Source organism: Palaemon carinicauda, chromosome 7 (assembly GCF_036898095.1).
Source record: "Palaemon carinicauda isolate YSFRI2023 chromosome 7, ASM3689809v2, whole genome shotgun sequence".
In the NCBI taxonomy this organism is placed as follows: Eukaryota; Metazoa; Arthropoda; class Malacostraca; order Decapoda; family Palaemonidae; genus Palaemon; species Palaemon carinicauda.
The window spans coordinates 169,329,002-169,353,971 of NC_090731.1; the positions used below are offsets into that span (position 1 = coordinate 169,329,002).

The window sequence follows — 24,970 nt, forward strand, 5'->3', positions numbered from 1 at the left end:
TGTCGTAACTCTACTCTTGATTTATACATTTTTCACTTGTTAATTACCATTCGTGCCATTTGATGGGCTTACGTGATGTCGCGGTTTAGGGAAGTTTCTCTTGGATCTAGTCATGATGACTGCTTTGTCTGTAGGAAAGCTAAACTGAATTTGTACTTGGTCTTAAATTCTTCAGCACTGACCATTTAATTAACCTGAAAAAAGGGCTTTTGACGAGGGAAAAACCTATTCTTCTACGTTCTAGCCTTTCATAGGGAAGTCCTTGGTGACCACACAGCACATTAACCCCCAAAAATGTTTATGTTGGTAAGCATATGTAAAATATCTTGAATATACACGACTTAACTACTAAAGGTATAAATTTTGTGCGCTTATTTTATGCGTGACAAAAACTTCATGTATCAAATATCAATTTTGGATATCATTACTTGAGTATATACAAATTAACATGTGATATTTTCATGTTTAAAAATGAATGTTCAAGTACATCTACTGTACTTACTGTATCTTTAACCCTTTTACCCCCAAAGGACATACTGGTACATTTCACAAAACTCATCCCTTTACCCCTATGGACGTACCAGTACGTCCTTGCAAAAAAATGCTATAAATTTTTTTTTTTCCATATTCTTGATAATATTTTGAGAAAATTCAGGCATTTTCCAAGAGAATGAGACCAACCTGACCTCTCTATGACAAAAAATAAAGCTGTTAAAGCAATTTAGAAAAAAATATACTGCAAAATGTGCTGGGGAAAAAATAACCCCTTGGGGGTTAAAGGTTGGAAATTTCCAAAGAGCCTGGGGGTAAAAGGGTTAAAATACCACCAAATTACATTCACCTTTATCTGTGATAAACAAAAGAATGAACTTAAAACCATTACTACAGGATTGTTCATCTCTTTGGCATGAAAGGTAAATTGGCAGCTGATCCAAATTATAATACACGAATTAATTTCAAATCCCATTTCATGAAATACTGAAAAACAAACCCAACTTCATGAAATACTGAAGAACAATATAATACTTGATTACATTGTCAAAATTGACCCTTTTACCCCCAAGCTATTTGGAAATTTCCAACCCTTAACCCCCAGGGGTTATTTTTTTTCAAGCACATTTTGCAGTATATTTTTTTTTAAATTGCTCTAACAGCCTTAATTTTCATTATAGAGAGGTCAGGTTGGTCTCATTCTCTTGGAAAATGCCTTTAGTTTCTCAAAATATTATAAAAAATATGCAAAAAAAAAAAATTTAAATGGCAGTTTTTTGAAAGGACGTACCGGTACGTCCATGGGGGTAAAAGGATGAGTTTTGTGAAACGTACCAGTACATCCTTTGGGGGTAAAAGGGTTAAATATTCAGAAAAGTAATTTTCTCGTGCTCTTCTGTCTAGTACTATACCAGAATGAAGAGCAAACTGATATTAAAAGATCTCATTCTAAAACTCTCAGCCAATCAAAAGACTTGTACTCAACATCTAAGATAGAAATATTTTACAATACATAATATACACCATTCAATGTATAGTAGGTATAAATACAATCTTAATTACATGATATAGAATTTTCACAAAAAGCCTTCAAGGCTAACCACTTTTTCCATATACACAAGAAAGTTTTTCATATAAATGTAATTGCTGTTCATAAAAATGAAAGCGTAAAACAGACATGTTCAAAACATACGGAAATCACAATATACATTAAAGCTGTGGATGAGCATCAAATGCTTTAACTAAATATAAATACAGCTGTAAATCACATGGAATGACAATTCCGAGCATTTGGTTCCTTGGACAACAATCAACTACATTAATGATCCATTTCATCGGAATCAAGTGATCATCAAATAAGGGATTTTGACGAAGGAAAAATCTATTTCTGGGAAGAGACCTGTGATGCCCGGTGAAAAGAAGTCCTTCTTTACACTTTTCTAATATAAATCTTCCAAATATACTAGAGAAAGATAAAAGCATGAAATGCAGAGGTTACTACCCTCGCGCGATCACCTTGTGGGTGTCGTGTATACAACAGGGGCGTGTGAAAACCACTATTCACAGGCTGTCTTCCATTTAGATAATCCCATCATCAAAGGGGAGGGCCGTGACAGGCCCTAGAGAACACAGTTGGACTACCCCACCGTCACCTACCACGCGCGCCCTCCAGGTCATCCTTCTGTTTTGGACTTGCCCGCTAAGTGATCATCAAATAATCATGTTCACAGATGAAAAGTCATTGTCAGCTTTGGGCCATAACTTTAACATGGGACGATATATTACACTAAAGATGATTAACTTTGTGATATTTTCTATCGTGTAACAGTGTCGTGCCTACTACAATATAGATAACAATAGGCAATTATTTTCATAATTGTAATATCAACACCATCTCGGAAACAACGATAAATATCCACACGCTTAATATACTCTTCGTATTGTATTGTTAACACGTTACAAATGCAAAATGAGAATGACTAGCACGGATACATCGAAATACCAGGTACAGTTGTCTCCTTGGCTAACAAAATTTAAATTTATATTACAATATGAATGGGTAGCATTAAGTTAATCCTTGTCATAGTGCAAAATAGGTGAAAAAGAGTTTTAACGTTAAACACAATAAGTTTCTTCCGATAACTATGAATCTAACTCCTCCCATTCTTTACAAAACATAGTTTGAGCTCGATGCTAATCTGTTCTACAATGATAGAAAAAAATACTAAAACTCGTACGGTTTACAAAAATACAAACTTTCAAAACTTTTCTTTGGTGAGAAAAGGAAGACAAACCTGACTCTCTTTATCTCAGAGCTTTGACTGTAGAGGGCTAAAAGTAATCCTATTTAACGCCTGACTTACATTATGCAGTTTTTCATCATTGGGAGTCAAAACTACCTGACCACTTGATCTGAAATACAGAAACACCTGACGTTAACTTTTGCTTCAATTATAACTAACGAATTATGTCAATGCTTCAGGTAGTAAAAATCTGCATTAGTGAAAACAATGGGAGTTTGAAGAGAGTTGTTTATCATTAGTAAAAACAATGGGAATGTGAAGAGAGTTTAATCATTAGTGAAAACATTGCGAATTGGAAGAGAATTGTTTATTATTAGTGAAAATAATGGGAATTTTAAGAGAGTTGTTTAATCAGTGAAAACAATGAGAATTTGAAGAGAGATGTTTAATCATTTGTGAAAACAATGGGAATTTTAAGAGAGTTGTTTAATCAGTGAAAACAATGAGAATTTGAAGAGATGTTTAATCATTTGTGAAAACAATGGGAATTTGATGAGAGTTGTTTAATCATTAGTAAAAACAATGGGAATTTGATGAGAGTTGTTTAATCATTAGTAAAAACAATGGAAATTTGATGAGAGTTGTTTAATCATTAGTAAAAACAATGGAAATTTGATGAGAGTTGTTTAATCATTAGTAAAAACAATGGAAATTTGATGAGAGTTGTTTAATCATTAGTAAAAACAATGGAAATTTGATGAGAGTTGTTTAATCATTAGTAAAAACAATGGAAATTTGATGGGAGTTGTTTAATCATTAGTAAAAACAATGGAAATTTGATGAGAGTTGTTTAATCATTAGTGAAAACAATGAGAATTTGAAGAGAGTTGTTTAATCATTAGTGAAAACAAGGGAATTTGATGAGAGTTGTTTAATCATTAGTAAAAACAATGGGAATTTGATGAGAGTTGTTTAATCATTAGTAAAAACAATGGGAATTTGAAGAGAGTTGTTTAATCATTATTGAAAACAATGGGAATATAAAGAGTTGTTTAATCATTAGTAAAAACAATGGGAATTTGATGAGAGTTGTTTAATCATTAGTAAAAACAATGGGAATTTGATGAGAATTGTTTAATCATTAGTAAAAACAATGGAAATTTGAACGAGGGTTGTTTCTTATAAAATACTGTCTTATTTTACAAAGGAGCAATCAAATGTTAATCTTACCTGCATGTCTTCGTGACGGCACCCATTTTCGTGAGAGTTCGCACTGCGTGACGAATGGTATCTAAAGAAAGAGCCGAGTAAACTCCATTCTTAGCAACAGCGTTCTCAACATTTCCTTGGATTGCCAAAACTAGAGCCCCATTATCCAACAAAGTTTCTGTGGCCTGCAATTCCAACGTCACAATAAGTGTACTTTGTTTTATATGTCTGATATTATTACCAAAGAACCAAATAGAATGTTGCATACAGTATTCTATTAGGAAAAATAAATAATTTCAATAAATTTATTCAATTGTATTTTCAAAATTGAAGGGATAATTAACCCTTTTACCCCTAAAGGACGTACTGGTACGTTTCACAAAACTCATCCCTTTACTGGTACGTCCTTGCAAAAAAATGCTATTGAAATTTTTTTTGCATATTTTTGATAATTTTTTTTTAGAAAATTCAGGCATTTTCCAAGAGAATGAGACCAACCTGACCTCTCTATGACAAAAATTAAGGCTGTTAGAGCAATTTAAAAAAATATATACTGCAAAATGTGCTTGAAAAAAAATAATCCTTGGGGGTTAAGGGTTGGAAATTTCCAAACAGCCTGGGGGTAAAAGGGTTAAACTTGGAACTATCCAAAATACATCCGTTATCCTTACCATCGTTTGTGCTGCGCTGGAATATGCCACAGTAAAGGGTCTGATGAGATCAAGTAAAATACTCATAACCTTGCCGTTACGCTCCACCCTGTGAATCGCACCCTGTACGACATTAACTTCCCCACACCAAGTTAATAAAGCCAGTCCCTCCATAAAGTCCTGATGGAAAAAAATGTCACCATCAGGAATTGTTCAGCATCTGGTTTCTTAACTGGCAGAAAATATAAGGGAATATAATCACTTAATTTTCAAGAACATTGAATGATAACATTAGTAAAATGAGTAAACTTGTTCACATTCCTGGAATCTTAACTAAATATTTCGGTTTTCACTAATGCAACGTTGGCTAAGATTATCTTGAAAGAACCAACGGAAAAACAATGCCTTTAGACAATGTATCCTGTACAACTAGTTCCCTTTATGAAATACCTGGAATATAAATACTCTGGATATAGAATTTTAAAATTTTCAAGTACCATTCATACCAAACCTCATATTTATCTCATTACAGTGATAGTGTTAATCACTATTATTATTATTATTATTATTATTATTATTATTATTATTATTATTATTATCATTATTATTATTATTATCATTACTTGCTAAGCTACAACCCTAGTTGGAAAAGCAGGATGCTATAAGCCCAGGGGCTCCAACAAGGAAAATAGCTCAGTGAGGAAAGGAAACAAAGAAAAATAAAATATTTCAAGAAGAGCAACACGATTAAAATAATTATCTCCTATATAAAAAATAAAAACTTTAACAAAACAAGAGGAAGAGAAATAAGATGGAATAGTGTGCCTGAGTGTATCCTCAAGCAAGAGAACTCTAACTCTAAACAACTATTAACACCAGAAAGAAGCATAAACTATGCTACTGTAGATGAATCTCTAGTCTAACAATTATTATTCACTTGTGCAAACTGGAGTGAAGATTTAAAAATGTGCTAACTGGAAAGGTTTTGAGGAACAATATTGTATCTTTGAAATAATTAGTTTATGATAAGACAAATAGTTATTGCAAATTTTGTATGTATTAATAAAAGAGTTAATCTCTTACTCAACTCACTTTTAACAGAAGGCTGACCAAGGGACAAACACCATTGGACCACTATGAGGAGTCTTTTAGGACTAGCCAGCTTAGCCTGACGTTAGATCTTTTCAAGTATGGGTCTTTTCATGTACCTACATATAAAATAAGCAGTCTGGTATGCTCTGAATTATTTCTATAAACCTCCCCTGATATTCATAATGTTCCTTCTCTGGAAGCTTGGTTTTATTGACATCCCTATAATGAAAAATATTTCTAATTTTTTTCCTTTCCATAGACTCATGCTTTTAGTAAAGTAATAAGAGACTAGAGGTTAATGGCAAGAAGTGAAGCTAGTATATGCCAGAAAATCTTTGTCTCTTCAGTTTCTGTGTCGCCTCAGTCTTGAACACACTCTGTCCTCCAGATTGTTAGGGTTTTTTGTAAGTTTCCTGATGTCTCACTCTGGATGTTACCAACTACTGCGTAGATTGTTCAAGGGAATTATTTCTGTGATCATGAACTGCATTCGCTTTGAGTCTCATGTTGCGGACAGTAAAGTACTTTTATTTAAATAATTGTTGTGAGCAGAGCAAAGGTCTCAGTGTTCCTTTCATGGAAAAGTATGTTCCTATGGTTGCCAACCAATTTAAAAGTTTCAAGTGCAAAAGGAAACATGCTTTTAGTTCCAGGAAAAATCCAAAGAAGTCCAGGCTACACCAATGCCCCGTTATACGAATAAGTTTTGTTTGTTAAGTGAAAATTTGTTCATCGAAGTGTATTTTCCCATTGACTTCCATTATAAACATTGAGATACTTGTCAAACACCCTCACCAGCTGGATAATCGCTTGTTATCCAACTTTTAAATGACCGACTTCAGGTCGCGCTGAATCAATCCCCCTAACTAAAGGATGAGGGTTTGTATGCCCCGTAGGAACTATCTTTTTTACTACCGATATCAAAAAAAATTTCATGCTCTCACTATAAAACAAATAGAAATGCACACACAGGACTTATGCAGCGAGTAGCTTTAATAAATAGCTATGAATAAAAATATGACACTTCTGTCAGTAAATGAACATTCTGCTATATACAAAACTATAGATAAAACATGTTATTCCCATACCTTTCCTTCTCTGTCCTTTTCAAAGATGAAGTCGCACCCAAAGAGTGTTCGGAGAAAAATAAAGCGTGACTGAAGCTCTGAAAACATGAGAAAAGAGTATTAAAATATTGCCTGTGAAATGAAAGAACAACATAATGAGAAATTTAAGATTTAAAGGACCTCCAAAGTTTTATCAAAGTAACTTTCAAGTTTTAGTTTTCACATGAGGCTATGTCACATACTCGTTCTCCCTAAAATACCACAAAAATCAACACTTGTCCAAATCATATCTCAAGATCTCAGTCTACCTTCCAGCATCTGGGCTCATCTCTCCACCAAGACTTCTTTTGTAATTGGCTCCTCCCAATGTACTTTGATTATAAATCTTCTCAACACTCTTTATAACATGTTTTCAAAATTTCATTAATTTTCCATGTCAGTGACCATGTTCCCGCAGCATATACAAGTATTGTACTGTATATAGTAGTACTGTACAGGCACTACGTAATAATAATGTCTGCTCTTCATGATAATGAAGCATTTAGAACATTTCAATTTAAGAGTAACCAAGCACTCTCTCCATTTCATTTATTTTGCTGCAACTCTTTTTCTGAATTCCCTCCCAACAACTTTCCTCTTATTAAAGGGTACGACATCTCCTGAAGATTCTCATATTTGCAATAGTTCATCTAGAAATGGTAGCTGCCTACGGCTTCCTTTTCTGCACTTCTCTGTAGCTTACTCAATTACGGTACTCATAAATAGCTAAGGGACCAATGCAAATTTTTGGACGTCAATAATTACCTCATATTCTTCCAAACAGCTACTCCATTACATAAAATAATGACTGTTTTTGAGAAGTATAATGTAATAAAGGCCATTTGAATTTTCATTATAACAAATCAATTGCCCTTAGAAAATATTCAGATACTATATTAACATATCAGACATTTCATTTATGTTGAATTTATAAGCTCTTAGGGAGATAACCCTGCATAGTTTAGTCTATTACAACTTCAAGTATGAATCAGATGTCAAGTGGTGGGATTTCTTTATCAAAATTTAACCTAATAGAATGAGCAAGGATATGACTTCTTATGGGTAGAAGGAGTGCTGATGAAGAAATATCTTACAGAGTATAATAAACAAAATTCAGAATACATTTACACGTAGATATAGATTATTATCATTATTACTTGCTAAGCTACAACCCTAGATGGAAAAGCAGGATGCTATAAGCCCAGGGGCTCCAACAGGGAAAATAACCCAGTGAGGAAAGGAAACAAGGAAAAATAAAATATTTTAAGAACAGTAACAAGAGTAAAATAAATATCTCCTATATAAACTTGAACAAAATAAGAGGAAGAGAAACAAAATGGAATAGTGTGCCCGAGTGTACCCTCAAGCAAGAGAAGTCTAACCCAAGACAGTGGAAGACCATGGTACAGAGGCTATGGCACTACCCAGGACTAGAGAACAATGGTTTGATTTTGGAGTGTCCTTCTCCTAGAAGAGCTGCTTACCATAGCTAAAGAGTGTCCTCTACCCTTAGCAAGGGGAAAGTGGCCACTGAACAATAACAGTGCAGTAACACCTCGGGTGAAGAGGAATTGTTTAGTAATCTCAGTGTTGTCAGGTGTATGAGGTAGAGGAGATTGTGCAAAGAATAGGCCAGACTATCTGGTGTGTGTGTGTGTAGGCGAAGGGAAAATGAACCGTAACCGGAGAGAAGGATCCAATAGTACTGTCTGGCCAGTCAAAAGATGCCATAACGTTCTAGTGGTAGTATCTCAACGGGAGGCTGTTGCCCTAGCCAACCTACTACCTAAATTGTATAGGCTGTATACAATAAAGCTCTATATAAACAAATAATAATGCTAAAAAAATTTCACAACTGGATTACATTTTTTTATGAATTTACTGTAAAAGAGAAAAGACTACAGGTTTTATATAAATTCTAAACTTGAACAATTTACCGCACGTGTTTCATACACGGTCGTACACTGTTATCTTAGCACTCGCTCTTCCCTGCACTGTTAATAAACCACCCTGTACAAACTTGATAGCTCAGGCCTAATTTTGTTTGAATTTTTGTGACCTTGCTCGCAAGACCTGGTATTTAAGCTCAATGTCTGTTTAGTATAGTTTAGTTGCATTCACCTCGCCTCTCAGTTATCACCTAACATAACACTATTCTATTTTAGCACAGCTTAAAGGAGGTTTTACATAAGTCTTTGTAAAACATTATTCATCTCAAAAGGTAAAATCACAAACCAGTAAAAGAATTCTGTGCATTTTGTCAATAAATGCCTCACAATAGGTATTCTAATCACATGCTACAAAAGATTTGGTGAGTTTTTAGTATATCAAGGTAAGGAAACATGTTTTATATTATAGGCATGTTGCATAATGTTAGGCATGCTAGTTTATAACATTCACAACAAACAAGGCCTCAGACATGACCTTATTTATGTCTGGGGTTTGGCTAGTTTTCATCTTCTTAATTTTGTGTTAGAACAAAAGTGTGTTAAGTTGTTGAAAAATCTAGCAATTAATAATTAGAAGGGAATATTATCTCAACTGGAATTAATTTTACTGCTTAAAATTCTAAGGGCTTGAAACCTATACTCAATTTTTTTTTAATGAGGCATATTTGCACCGACTCGCAGCGGTGCCCTTTTAGCTCGGAAAAGTTTCCTGCTCTCTGATTGGTTAGAATTATCTTGTCCAACCAATCAACGATCAGGAAACTTTTCTGAGCTAAAAGGGCACCCCTGTGAGTCGGTGCAAATCTGCCTCACTAAAAAGAATTGACTATAGAAAGTTTTAGATCTTTGTAATATTAGTTTCACAACAGAAAATTTCAACGACATTAATAATTTACATGATTATGCAGACCAGGAAATTCCATCTTACCTGACATGAATCTTCCTTTTTCTTCAGGGTTATCAGCGTTAATTACAAGGTTGCTCTCTTCTGCTGTGAGTATGTTACCAATGTTAATTTGAAAACTATTTCTAGATGAAAATAATCCTATCAGACTTCTAATGTGTACTATAGTCAATTTTTTTTATCGAGGCAGATTTACACCGACTCGCAGCGGTGCCCTTTTAGCTCGGAAAAGTTTCCTGATCACTGATTGGTTAGAATGATCTTGTCCAACCAATCATCGATCAGGAAACTTTTCCGAGCTAAAAGGGCACCCCTGCGAGTCGGTGCAAATCTGCCCCGATTAAAAAAATTCACTATAGTCACAACCATATCTACATCAAGTCAGTCAATATATAAGCCTATACTAGGAAAATAAGAAAAAGCTTAAACACAATTATGAATAACAAAACTAGACATTTTACAGCATTTAATAAATTTCTACTTATAAGAGTAATACACAATTAAAACTTACCAACAGGGCATACGGAATTATGGTCAACCATAGACACTAGGGCCTGTGCAACGAGAGCAGGTCGGATCAGAAGGTGAATGCTCTGGTTTATGTAATGTTGCAGCATCAAGTGAATGACAGCGTGTTCTACTGTAGTGGGGGTCAAATTCACCTCTGAAACGAAAAATAAATACCTAGTTTTAATCAATGCTCTACGTTTATTTCCTAGTGACAAAATGTAATTTCATGATTCTGGTCTATTCTGAAACTATTCTAGAAATAATAATCTATTCATTATCTTCTATCTGAGCAGTTCAACCCTTGAAAAGAGTGCAGGTATTAAATAAGATAGAATTAAAGAAATAGGTTCTATAGGTAAGGAATTACCTTTGGATGAAACCCATAACACTGACAGGTATTCTGCATGTACCTTTTTGGGTGCTTAAAATCTTTTTAGTTTTGATATGTTTGCCTTAACTGGAGGCTAATGCTGCTGGATCAAATTGAAACCATGTTCACTTGATTTTCACTGCGCAGTACCATACAGTACATCTATCAAATGTAATGCAGTAAACCATGTTTTTTACATTTGAGGGTGTAACATATCCTCAGTATTATGGCCTTCCAGTCTTGGGTTTAATTTCTCTGTCTGAAAATTCATTCTACTGCCTCCTTCATTATTCTTATAATTTTCATCTATCTACTACAAGATGGATGTACTAAACATCCCTTCCCTTGAACTGTGATTAGCTTAATTGTCAAAAGTAAGTGAGGAACTTTTAGTGACTGCTAGATTACACCATGTAAGTCATTAGGTTACCTAAAGACCATGCCTGATGATATTCATTTACTGACATTACTTATGCATCATGTTCAATGCGTTACTCATGTTCAATCTTATTACCACTGATAGGCTATGGGAATATTCATGTGGCATTTCCAAGTAGAAAAGTGGTCAATGTTGTCTTATGACTTGATTTTCACATCTGAAAGGTTGGTGCTTTCTTGCTTCAAAAAACCTAAGTGATGCAGTTAGTATTCCTGTAATTTTGATGACTATTGGAGAGGAGACTGGATACAATTATTTTTAAGGAATGCATCTTTTCAGGTACATCTTATGCAAGGTGCCCAGATTCTCAGTTTGGGTGTATGTACAGGTAGTTGTTAGAGGTCTCCTGACAGTAGCGGGCAGGCAGACAATTTCACTTAAGGAAGGCTCAAGAATATGGATAAGTTTCAGCTACTAAGTGCAGTCAGTGACAATGTTATCTTGATTGAAGCTCTGCCTCTTTTGAATATAATAGTGTCTCCTCGGCAACCTTTTGAACATGCCACAAAACCCAAGTCAAGGCTCATCATCATTGGTGCCAGAACATCAATGACCTGGTCATCAAAATTGGTCAACTCTTACCACTTCTTCAACTTATGTATAGCTTCCTTTTTCATGTACCATTCATAAACCCATTCATTGGGCCAATCATAAGAGTCATGAATTACGAATCAGAGATCTTGTTAAACTACTTTACGATACAACAATTTGATGACATTTATTAAATGAAATTAATAAAGAAAACATTATCATCAATTGCCTTACTACCAATATTTTACAATCTATAGAACATGAGAGAGAGAGAGAGAGAGAGAGAGAGAGAGAGAGAGAGAGAGAGAGAGAGAGAGAGAGAGAGAGAGAGAGAGCGAGAGAGAGAGAGAGATTGGCGAAGTTCTTGTACCTTTTATCATCTTTGATCATTTATTACATAGTAAATATTTGCAATAGGTACTTATGAATACAGCAATTAAAAAATACATAAATAATGACAGGTCAAATTGTGGTAAACTTACTTTTTTTTTGAGCATGTAAAATATTTGCACTAGGCTGGTGGATCTGCTGTATGTATACATCACCGTCTTCTCTTAAACAAGCTACTTGATTATGAACTTCTAAATTCTTTATTAGAGCTTCTTCAAACATTCCTGGGGAGAAGAGAATTTTGTATTCATTAATGCTTTATATTCTCAATATCTACAAGGACATACAGTTCTCTCCAAAGACATTTCTTCTCAACATCATTCACAACAAAGAATATTTCTGTCTATTAAAGAGTATTTTGAAAAAAATTAACTTTCTATAAAAACATTGTTTAACAAGCCATCACCTCAATAAAAATAACCATAAATACATTAGAAATCCCAAACATTAAAAAAAATTAAGCTACAGTACTCTATGATATGTTTGGATAGACAATGAGCTACTAAGAAAAAAGAATACAGTATATAAATTTTTTTTTATCCTTTAGACTCTCAGACATGTCTCCCAAGGAATCATTTGCAAATACATTAACCAGAATTTTTCCTTCCATTCCAGATAGTGTCTATGATTTGCACAGATAAACAGGATAGGCTATATAAAAAGTACTGTACCCTAATGCATTTCAGTAAAAAAAAAATTAATTCACTTACCTTCAATTGCAACTTTTCCGCCAATTTTGTCCAGCAAACTTACAAGCCACTTGACATCCTCTACTAGTTTTGCAAGTGGCATTGACCATTGCCCTTTCCAAAGCACTCGCATGAATTGTAAGCACATGAGGCTCCAAAGGCTTACAACAACTCCTTCTTGGATTTTTCTTAACACATGAAGACCAAGCGCTTCACAGGCATTAAACTGAAAGGTTAAGAGTTTGAATAATTTAACATAGCCTCTGACTTGAAATTTAGTAAAAAGAACAAAAACATAAATGTGTTTTCTTAAACCAAGGTAAATCACAATGAACCTCATCAATATTAAGTGTTACATAGTTTCCCATTTATAACTGCTTAGCAGTACCAGCCGAACTCGGTTGAGTCCCTTGTCAGGCTGGGAGGAACGTAGAGAGGAGAGGCCCCCTTTTCTGTTTCATTTGTTTGATGTTGGCGACCCCCCCAAAATTGGGGGAAGTGCCTTGGTATATGTATGTATGTATAACTGCTTAAAAAGTAGGCAAGAGATATAAATACCTCATTTTTCCCAATGGGGACCAGATGGAAAGGCATCGAAGCACTGAGATGCCTCTCAACTTGGGGCCCGAGAAAACTCCGAACTGACAGTGGCTCTCCCACGTGTATACATATGTTTCCAAAGCTTTCTTTCAGAATGCTAGTGGCTTTCAGCAGTCCCTGTATAAAAATGTTATTTTCATTAGTAAAATAAATTTTTGAATATACTTACCCGATAATCATGTAGCTGTCAACTCCGTTGCCCGACAGAATTCTACGGGAGGGATACGCCAGCTATCACTATACTAGAAGGGGGTGTACTCACAAGCGCCACCTGTGGCCAGGTACTACAGTACTTGTTGTTGACGCCACCTCACTTTTTCCTCGGTCCACTGGTTCTCTATGGGGAGGAAGGGTGGGTCAATTAAATCATGATTATCGGGTAAGTATATTCAAAAATTTATTTTACTAATGAAAATAACATTTTTCAATATTAAACTTACCCGATAATCATGTAGCTGATTCACACCCAGGGGGGTGGGTGAAAAACCAGTGTACAAGACTAAAGGATAGCTAAGTATCCCGTATTTCATATAATCAGTTATCCACAATAACAATGAAATAATAAGTACCTGGTAAGGAAGTCGACTTGAACCGTTACTCTGCCTTTAATAAGATCGTCTTCCTTACTGAGCGCAGCGTTCCTCTTGGAAGGCTGAATCAACTCAAAGGTGCTAAAGTATACAGGGCTGCAACCCATACTAAAGGACCTCATCACAACCTTTAACCTCGGCGCTTCTCAAGAAAGAATTGACCACCCGCCAAATCAACAAGGATGTGGAAGGCTTCTTAGCCGACCGTACAACCCATAAAAAGTATTCAAGAGAAAGGTTAAAAGGTTATGGGATTATGGGAATGTAGTGGCTGAGCCCTCGCCTACTACTGCATTCGTTGCTACGAATGGTCCCAGGGTGTAGCAGTACTCGTAAAGAGACTGGACATCTTTGAGATAGAATGATGCGAACACTGACTTGCTTCTCCAATAGGTTGCATCCATAACACTCTGCAGAGAATGGCTCTGTTTGAAGGCCACTGAAGTAGCCACAGCTCCCACTTCATGTGTCCTTACCTTCAGCAAAGCAAGGTCTTCTTCCTTCAGATGAGAATGTGTTTCTCTAATCAGAAGCCTGAATAGTAAGAAACTGAGTTCTTAGAACTTGGAAAAGAAGGTTTCTTGATAGCACACTATAAGGCTTCTGATTGTCCTTGTAAAGGTTAAGACCTTTTTAGATAGTACCTAAGAGCTCTAACTGGGCAAAGTACTCTCTCCAGTTCATTCCCCACCAAGTTGGACAGGCTTGGGATCTCGAACGACTTAGGCCAAGGACGTGAAGGAAGCTCGTTTAGCAAAAACCGAGCTGCAAGGAACATGTAGCCGTTTCAGATGTGAAAACAATGATCCTGCTGAAGGCGTGGATCTCACTTACTCTTTTAGCTGTTGTCAAGCACACGAGGAAAAGAGTTTTTAATGTGAGGTCCTAAAAAGAGGCTGATTGGAGAGGTTCAAATCTTGATGACATAAGGAACCTTAGGACCACGTCTAGATTCCAGCCTGGAGTGGACAACCGACGTTCCTTTGAGGTCTCAAAAGACCTAGGGAGGTCCTGTAGATCTTTGTTGGTGGAAAGATCCAAGCCTCTGTGGCGGAAAACCGCTGCCAACATACTTCTGTAACCCTTGATCGTAGGAGCTGAAAGGGATCTTACTTTCCTTAGATATAACAGGAAGTCAGCAATCTGGGTTACAGTGGTACTGGTTGAGGAAACTGCATTGGTCTTGTACCAGCTACGGAAGACTTCCCTTTGAGACTGATAGATTCTGAGAGTGGATGTTCTCCTTGCTTTGGCAATCGCTCTGGCTGCCTCCTTCGAAAAGCCCCTAGCTCTTGAGAGTCTTTCGAAAGTCTGAAGGCAGTCAAACGAAGAGCGTGGAGGATTGGGTGTACCTTCTTTACGTGAGGTAGACGTAGAAGGTTCACTCCTAGAGGAAGAGTCCTGGGAATGTCGACCAGCCATTGCAGTACCTCTAAGAACCATTCTCTCGCGGGCCAGAGCGGAGCCAACCAACGTCAGCCGTGTCCCTTTGCGAGAGGAGAACTTCTGAAGTACCCTGTTGACAATCTTGAACGGCGGGAATGCATACAGGTCGAGATGGAACCAATCCAGCAGAAAAGCATCCACGTGAACTGCTGCTGGGTCTGGAATCGGAGAACAATACAACAGGAGTCTCTAGGTTATCGAGGTAGCGAACAGATCTATGGTTGGCTGACCCCACAGGGCCCAAAGTCTGCTGCAAACATTCTTGAGAAGGGTCCACTCTGTGGGGATGACCTGACCCTTCCGGCTGAGGTGATCTGCCATGACATTCATACCGCCCTGAATGAACCTCGTTACCAGCGTGAGCTTTCGATCTTTAGACCAGATGAGGAGGTCCCTTGCGATCTAGAACAACTTCCACGAAAGAGTCCCTCCCTGCTTGAAGATGTAAGCCAGGGCTGTGGTGTTGTCAGAGTCCACCTCCACCACTTTGTTAAGCTGGAGGGACTTGAAGTTTATCAAGGCCAGATGAACCGCCAACAACTCCTTGCAATTGATGTGAAGTGTCCTTTGCTCCTGATTCCATGTTCCCAAGCATTCTTGTCCGTCCAAAGTCGCACCCCAGCCCGTGTCTGATGCGTCCGAGAGGAGACGGCGGTCGGGTTTCTGAGCAGCCAAAGGTAGACTTCCTTGAGAAGAAAGCTGTTCTTACACCACGCGAGAGAAGACCTCCTCTCTTCGGAAACAGGAACTGAGACCGTCTCTAGCGTCATGTCCTTTATCCAGTGAGCAGCTAGATGATACTGAAGGGGGGGGAGGTGGAGTCTCCCTAACACGATGAACAGGGCCAGCGATGAAAGTGTCCCTGTTAGACTCATCCACTACCTAACTGAGCATCGGTTCCTTCTCAGCATGCTCTGGATGCATTCTAGGGCTTGGAAGATCCTTGGGGCCGACGGAAAAGCCCGAAAAGCTCGACTCTGAAGATCCATACCCAGGGAGACAATGGTCTGGGATGGGACGAGCTGAGACTCCTCAAAATTGACCAGGAGGCCCAGTTCCTTGGTCAGATCCATAGTCCATTTGAGAATCTCCAGACAGCGACGACTTGTGGGAGCTCTTAAAAGCCAGTCGTCTGACGGAGCCGGACACAAGATCATGGTACTGCTGCACAGTCTGTGAACTGTCAACCATGGGGAAGCGAGGAAGTACAGTGACAACCCGAAGCTGTCTAGACTGTCTGGGTCGTACAGACAACTCCTTATCGGGTTGCTGAGGTTGCCGCACTGCGTCACAACAAGTCACTTCTGCTGGTTGTTGAACGTCTTCCCAGTGACACACTGACTCCGTAAACAAAAAATCCTCTAACAAGGACTAAGCTTGGACTGCATGTCTTGCAACACAGCTCAAGGTCTATGGGAGCAGGTGTGGTAACAGACAGGATTAGCGACTGAAGTGGAACCATTACCTTCCCTGGAAGCATGTTATGCTTAAATAAAAGTCCATAGGAGGCTACGCAGCTAAAGGCTCCTCTCCAAATGACAGAGTCCTCAATGGAATATCAGAAGGAGGGAGAAAAGCACTTTCTCATCTACAGGGACCATATCCGAGAAAAGCTAAGTTCTCTCAGTGAGGGTTTCACTGGTGCAAAAGCAGCAGACTAGAAGGCAACGTTATGAAACTGCTTGACAGTCTAGTGAGTTGGCAACAACCAAAGATGTGTGACTGAGAAGCATGCGGTAAGGTATGCAGAGCATGTTGTATGCAGAGCATGCTGTATGCAGAACATGCTGTATGCAGAGCATGCTGTATGCAGAGCATGCTGTATGTAGAGCATGCTGTAAGGTAAGCAGAGCGTGTTGCATGGCGTGTAACATTTCTCAGAAATTCCATGACCAGTGCTAGAGTGAGTAATATCGCATTACCGTCCATTGAAAGTGCACGTGCCGAGGGAATTGATTTAGACTGTTTTGTTGATGAATTTGATAGCCGGCATGATAATCGTAGAATTAAGCTACACTAAATGTACTATAATCTACTTCACCTCAGGAAAGGGAAACTCGCCCTGTTGGCAACACTGCATTACTACATGCATGCTTGCATGGGGTATTTTTGCCATATTTTGCAATTTGTTAAAAATATATTGCAAGGAATACATATATATTTTTATATAAGTAATACAAATAACCTCCATTATCATAAAGTTTGTGTAGGCATACATGTATATGATTACAAATGCAAGTTATGAAAGTAATGAGGTGTTATTATTGTCATTTGTTATTCCCAAGTTGAATGGGAAGAAGCTCAAGTTGAGGAAAAAGTGGCAGATGCATGCGTTGAGGTGGCTGACTCATAGCATGAGGTTGCTGCTTCAAGAGTTGCGCTTGCTGTAAGGGTTGCAGATGCGCAGAAGCAGGTTCCTGAGGAACGAGTTAAGGTTCCTGAGGTGTGAGCTGCGAGAGTTGAGGTAGCGGCTGCGCAGAACGCAGTTCTTGTCTCGCGAGTTGAGGTTCCTGAGGTGCTAGCCTAAGGAGTTGAGACTCTTGCCTTGAGGAGGGTTGAGGTCGCTGCAGCGAGTGCTGAGGTGGCTGCCTCATTGATGGAAGAGGTTGTCGTACCTCAAGAGATTGTTGCCTCGCTGGTGGAACCGCAAGCGGAAGCGGAGGAAGTAAGGCATAAGACTCCTGCTCCCATTGCTGAGGTTGCCTTAAGGAAGGTTAAGGTAGCTGCACAACGCTGGTAACTGGCAACTCAGAACGCGGTAAGGTAGCCTGAGGAACCTCAACTTCGTACGCCTGGCAGACTGGACTGCGGTGAGGCGGAGCTCTCGCAGGAGGAGGCGGAGGTTGCTGCACACCGCTGGTAACTGGCAACTCAGAACGCGGTAAGGTAGCCTGAGGAACCTCAACTTCGTACGCCTGGCAGACTGGACTGCGGAGAGGCGGAGCGTTCGCAGGAGGAGGTGTAACCTTCTCAGCCTGAAACTCCCGCATTAAGACCGCAAGCTGCGACTGCATGGACTGCAGCAAAGTCGTCTTGGGATCAACAAACGATAAGGTCTGTTGAGGCAAAGCCTTAATAGAAGATGAGGTCTGTTGAGGCATCGCCTTACCTCTCTTAGGAGCTGTGCAGTCACCTGATGACTGAGGAGAGTCAGAGCTAACCCAATGACTGCATCCGGGTTGTTGAACTCTAACTTCGTACGTCTGGCATAGGTCTGGACTTTACGTTTAAGAGGTCTTGAGACCTGAGACCAGCGTTTTCTCCCCGAAATTTCTTCTGCAGACGAGCAAAATAAGGGCTCAATCGTCTGCGGGTGGGAGTGACGGTCTCTGTAAGACACGCCCACAACCACCGAGGATACTTCTGTGCGCCGATCAAGGCCTGCCGAACCCTTTTGCCCTTCGACATTGCTTCTCCCCTGGGCTTGGGAGCTTGCAAGAGGTCCCGGACTGGGAGGACGACTGGCACGCACAGAAGTACCCTCACGCACAACACTGACACACTTTGCGCTAATCACTTATCACTTTTGATTTCCTGTTTGCACTTATTTCACTGAACTCGAAACTTTAAGTGGTTTGTACCTGAAACACGCAATTCTATCCTTTCTCAAAAGTTAGTAATTGCGAAAACAGAATTACAATGTAACAGAAAAATCTAATGAAAGATAAATAATTCAGTGGCTGGAAAGAGACTAAACACTAGATCAAATAAACTACGTTTAAAATCTCTCACCGCATAAAGCTTGAGAACAAGAAAAAACTCTAGAAACGTTTACCTTCTTCCCCTACAACTAAGTTAATATAGAAGTTTCCAGTATAGCGAATAGCTGCAAATTTTAGAGAAATACTTCACCAAACCGTGAACAATACTCCAAAATCATAAGCGTATCCAAGAACGGCTTGCCGGAAGCACGACAGAGGAAAAAGTGAGGTGGCGTCAACAACAAGTACTGTAGTACCTGGCCACAGGTGGCGCTTGTGAGTACACCCCCTTCTAGTATAGTGATAGCTGGCGTATCCCTCCCGTAGAATTCTGTCGGGCAACGGAGTTGACAGCTACATGATTATCGGGTAAGTTTAATATTGAAAATTTTATAGTTCAACAGATCTTCACATAAAAGATAACTACCTATTTAATCCAACCAACAATTTATAATAATAAAAAAGTGATATACTTTTATTTTCTTAGTAATACGGTGATTTGGCATACATACAACTAGAATCTCACTCGTTCAACAATGAAAATGAAGTAAATTAGCTTACTGAGGTTGATTCTGGAGGCTTTGGTACACCAAGGAGTTCATATGCATAAAGTTTTTCCTCAAGTGTTCGGTCATAGGATATGCTGATAGGAACAATTGCTAGATCTGGTAGTCTACCTCGTAGCCAACACTCTAGAACACATCCTAGAAGACCTAGGGGAAAAAGTTATAAATCAAAATTTCTTTTTCACCATTATCTTACAAAGAATTGTTGTATTTTAAATTTCTTTTGACACCAATATACAGTAGTTCAGATGCAATACATTTCTTTCTCCAGTGAATTTTTCATCTATTTCTAAGACAAATTTCTATCAAGCTGGGTGAGGGAAAAGCTATATCACATTACATTTAAGATGAAGCTGCCAGTAAATTAGCAAAAAAATGAATGAAGTATGCACACTACAGGCACATAAAGTACAGAACTGTACAGTACTGTATTCTTTACATTAATCTTTCATGTTTAGACATAAACTTCCAAAAACCTACTCTCTCTTCATATCTACAGTATAGAGTAAAAGACACAGTAAATGAATGTTAATGGCTTACCAAGCTTTGGAGGCAGGGATTTTCCACTACGACTTCTTGTGCCCTCTAAGAAGAACTCCAGGGGAGAACCAGTATATTCGACCAAATTTTGAACATATTCCTACAAAAAAAATTACACTTGCATGATATATATTGGATCAGAGGTTACTTGTGCATTGTTAAAACTGTATACTGTAATGTTTTAACCGTAATAGACCCTTAATCGAATGGTCAATTTTATTCATAAAAGATCAAGACAAGCTATCAATGGATATTATTTTCCAAGATCAGATTTGGATTGGATTTGGATTTCTGCTAGAGCCAAGGAAGGTACTTATACACTCCCTCCAAATGCTGCTGAAACAGACTGTCTAACTGCACTATGTTTAATACAGTACTGTATGCAAATGGCTTTGTAATTTAGCAGTAGTCTTATACTGCACTACATAGATGAGTCAACTGAATTAAATTTTACCTTAATTTTTGACCTCGTCTAATCTAAAAGTCATCTTATACAGTATGCAATATATATGGTATTTACATTTAACACTCATTTACATAGTATTCTTGTATACTTATTTTTATAATTTTGTTTGATTTTAATAGCAGGGAAGATAGCAGTAGTAATTCCCGTATTACTCACTAGTGTTTTCCGGAACTGTATTCAGTTTGTTTTGATTTGGCTCATGCTTAAAGTAATCTTTGTTTTTGTGAGTTTCATTTACCTTACAATCCTCACTTCTATTACTTTGCTTTCCTGAGTTTCATTTAATTTACATTTTTTAATTGTGCCATCCGAGTGTAAAAAACAAAAGCGTAATAAACTCAACTGCTCGTATTGCTATTCTCCCATATGTTGGGCATATATAGAAGGCCCGTGGTCTATACAATTTAGTATGATTTTGCTTGATTTTATGCTTCGGGAAACTTATTGTGGATACAACTGACTACAGTATTGGCAATAATGGTCACCCCTTCCTCCTGTTAGTCAATTATAAGGAGGTTCAACTGTACAAGTACTTGGATTTCAATTTCTATCTCACTCAGAAAAAAAGAACAAGAAATCTCCATGCATTTCCTTCAGATGCCTTGACTTGAAATGAACAAATGAAGAGACCCTAACTCCCATAGTAAGATTTGAGCCTATGAATGATAGCTTAATGTGATGTTAACCTATACCCCTTATTTACAAAGACGGATGAATCTCTTTAACCCTAATGAAGACTCCATACCTCACCTTTTAAAGTTAAAAAACAAGCAAACCTTGGTAACTGAAAAACACCTTCCAGGGTGTACATATCCTGTCATCACTTACAGAATGGAAATGAGGTGAAAATGATTGAAAAAGAATGATGAGATAACCAATGACAATCAAAATAGGATTAGAAAAGCACTGAAAAACTAAAATCCCGCTATGAGAAGATGAATCGGGCAAATCAGGACACATTTGATAACAGTACAACAGATTATAAATATTTGTGGGCAATCAAAACTGTAACCAAACATTTAGGTTCAGCTTCAATTCTTCTTCTTTCTGCTAGATATATGATTGCTGAGTCTGAGGAAAAACATAACACATAGGGGTACATTTATGATTGAAGGGGCTGCGATGAAAGTAATTTAAACTTTTGCTTTTGATGGAATTAACTTATTCTTAATTTTGCTGAGCATAAAAAATCAATTCATCAAGTTTAAACCCAACTTTGATATAAAATATATGATGGTGTCATTATTATTAATGACAGTGTATTCACTGTCAAGTTGTCTAAGGAGTGCTAAATTTGTCAACTACAGAAAAACCATCGGAAAAATACCTGGAAAACAGCCCAGTAAAGAGGGTTATCCATAAAAGAGCGTCGTATGTAGAATGCCCCGGATCCTCGCAACATTTCGCCAACAACAGCCATATTCATAAAATCTGAAATTTGATACGAAGGAACATTAAGTCTTTTCAAAAGTGGACAATATAAAAAAAAACATATGGCTTAAAAAGATGAGTATATCTACTTGTAACATCAAATTCTACTGCTTTACTGCACAAGAAAGGCACTTTATGGTAATATGTTTAGTAAACTGCAGTTGAACACTTAATATTAATGTAGAGTAGTTCAAACAGACCACACAGTTTCATTTTAAGACTTCTGTATGGCTAACACAAATGATTTACTTGGAATCAAGTTACAGTAGACAGCTTGGAGGAAACAAACTAATAGGAATGAATGAAATATTAAAGGCATAAAGCATAGCAGCTAGGAGCTACCCGGATAGAAAAAAAAAAAAAAAAAAAAAACACCTTTATTACTGCTAAAAGTGTTCAATGTAAAGTATAAGTGTGATACTCGACTACAGTACAGGGTAAAGAAAAGAAAGAGATAATGTTACAGTACTGTATTTGATCATTTCCAATGAACTGATTTGCTGTGCATTACACTTGACTGAATCTAGCACAAACTGAAAAATAAAATGTCATCTAAATATATGATTAAGTATACAATATACTATGAATGTCTTTATTGTTTAGCTCATTTCTTTTGCATTCTTAAAAGTGTTGTACAGTATATACAATGTAACAGTAACCAAAGTAAAGCAGAACAGCTTTTCATGTATCAAGCATATTACTTAACCCTTTTACCCCCAGGCTTTTTGGAACTTTCCAGCCCTTAACCCCCAGGGGTTATTTTTTTTCAAGCACATTTTGCAGTATATTTTTTTTTAAATTGCTCTAACAGCCTTAATTTTCATCATAGAGAGGTCAGGTTGGTCTCATTCTCTTGGAAAATGCCTGAAGTTTCTCAAAAAATTATCAAAATTATGGAAAAAAATGTAAATAGCAGTTTTTTGCAAGGACGTACCGGTACGTCCATGGGGGTAAAGGGATGAGTTTTGTGAAACGTACCAGTACATCCTTTGGGGGTAAAAGAGATAATGTTCTTTGCTTTCAGGAAATTTATATTTTGTATTTTGTAATTTCAAGAACTATTTTGTAAAATATTTCAAATCAGACACTGACAGACTGAATATTTAGATAATCAGCTATAATTAGATTTACAGAGGTTGTTGTCAAGAAGCTGGATTCACAAAATGTGTGTGATGTGTGGTATGGCTATCCAGTCAATAGATGGTCTTTATTTCTTTAATTAGAAATGAAGTCTAGGATTCATGAAAGCCCCTAAATGTAAGTCATGTAGCTAATGGGTTTGTTGTGAAATAAATATTGTTTGAATGACAAAATGCAAGAAAAGTATTATAATAAAATTCTCACAATTTGCTACTAAAATGATATTTTGATTATAAAATAAATTTTTGAATATACTTACCCGGTGAATATATAATAGCTGACGTCTCGGACGGCTCGACAGATTCCAAAAACTCGCGAGCGATCGCCGTGAAGGTTGCGGGTGTGACCACCAGCGCCGATTATCAGCCAGATACCGCATATACTTGTCAAGTTCTCCAGTTCTTCTCAGTCCGCTGGGTCTCTATCGGGGAGGAAGGGAGGGCCTTTAATTTATATATTCACCGGGTAAGTATATTCAAAAATTTATTTTATAATCAAAATATCATTTTTAAATATTAAACTTAACCGGTGAATATATAATAGCTGATTCACACCCATGGTGGTGGGTAGAGACCAGTATTAATGCAATAAAGGCGAATATGCTCATGAGTTTTTGACAATTATATCATAAAAAAAACCCACTTAAATATAGGTACATGGTAAGGAAGCTGACTCTGACGATTACTCTGCCTTATTAGTCCGCTTTCCTCACGGAGCCCAGCCATCCTCTCAGGATGCTGAAAGACTCCCAGGAGCTGTTATATCCAGGGCGACCACCCATATAACAGGACCTCATCAATACCCTTAATCTGGGCGCTCTCAAGAAACGACATTTGACCACCCGCCAAATCAAAAAGGATGCGAAAGACTTCCTAGTCTTCCGTACAACCCAAGACAAGATTAAAAACATTTCAAGAGAAGTTTAAAAGGATATTGGGATTAAGGGAATGTAGTGTTAGAACCCTCACCCACTACTGCACTCGCTGCAACGAATGGACCCAGGGTGTAGCAGTCCTCATAAAGAGTCTGGACGTCTTTTAAGTAAAATGAAGCGAACACCGACTTGCTCCTCCAAAAGGTCGCGTCCATAATACTTCGCAGAGACCTGTTTTGCTTAAAAGCCACCGAAGTTGCTATCGCTCTCACTTCGTGCGTCTTGACCTTAAGCAAACAACGATCTTTCTCACTTAAATGAGAATGTGCCTCCCGGATTAAAAATCTAATAAAGTACGATAAAGCATTTTTAGACATGGGCAATGAGGGCTTCTTAACGGAGCACCATAAGGCCTCAGAACCACCTCGTAATGGTTTAGTACGAGCCAAATAAAACTTAAGAGCTCTAACTGGGCACAGTACTCTTTCAACCTCGTTGCCTACGATTTCTGACAGGCAAGGTATATCAAAAGATTTAGGCCAAGGACGAGAAGGCAGTTCATTCTTTGCCAAAAAACCAAGTTGAAGCGAACATGTGGCTTTATCTGTAGAGAAGCCGATGTTCTTACTAAAGGCATGGATCTCACTGACCCTTTTAGCCGAAGCCAAGCACACCAAAAAAAGCGTCTTGAGGGTGAGATCCTTCAGGGAGGCTGAATGCAATGGCTCAAACCTGTCGGACATTAGGAACCTTAGGACCACGTCTAAGTTCCAAGCAGGAGTTGACATACGACGCTCCTTAGAGGTCTCGAAGGACTTAAGGAGGTCTTGGAGATCTTTATTATTTGACAGATCCAAGCCTCTATGTCTGAACACAGAAGCCAACATGCTCCTGTAGCCCTTAATAGTGGGAGCAGAGAGGGAGCGAACATTTCTCAGATGCAAGAGAAAGTCTGCAATTTGGGCTACAGAGGTACTGGAAGAGGAAATAGAGGATGACTTGCACCACTCTCTAAAGACCTCCCACTTCGACTGGTAAACCT

At 37.9% G+C, this 24,970-nt stretch overlaps 1 protein-coding gene across 2 annotated transcripts in view; it reads right to left on the minus strand.

Moving 5' to 3' along the window:
• Positions 1-246: 246 nt before the first annotated feature.
• Positions 247-24,970, minus strand: part of LOC137644156 (dihydroxyacetone phosphate acyltransferase-like) — a 48,434-nt gene continuing 23,710 nt past the window's right edge. The window contains exons 5-16 of one of the 2 annotated variants that reach the window (XM_068377138.1): positions 21,811-21,914; positions 20,018-20,117; positions 19,473-19,624; positions 13,133-13,291; positions 12,596-12,800; positions 11,978-12,109; positions 10,157-10,309; positions 9,670-9,732; positions 6,775-6,851; positions 4,616-4,774; positions 3,966-4,129; positions 247-2,904 (exon numbers count right to left, since the gene is read on the minus strand). In XM_068377138.1, coding sequence (XP_068233239.1) covers positions 2,802-2,904; positions 3,966-4,129; positions 4,616-4,774; positions 6,775-6,851; positions 9,670-9,732; positions 10,157-10,309; positions 11,978-12,109; positions 12,596-12,800; positions 13,133-13,291; positions 19,473-19,624; positions 20,018-20,117; positions 21,811-21,914 — 1,571 coding nt within the window. In that variant the 3' untranslated portion in view covers positions 247-2,801. The remainder of the gene's footprint in view (positions 2,905-3,965; positions 4,130-4,615; positions 4,775-6,774; positions 6,852-9,669; positions 9,733-10,156; positions 10,310-11,977; positions 12,110-12,595; positions 12,801-13,132; positions 13,292-19,472; positions 19,625-20,017; positions 20,118-21,810; positions 21,915-24,970) is intronic. The other variant, XM_068377139.1, reaches the window with a different exon arrangement.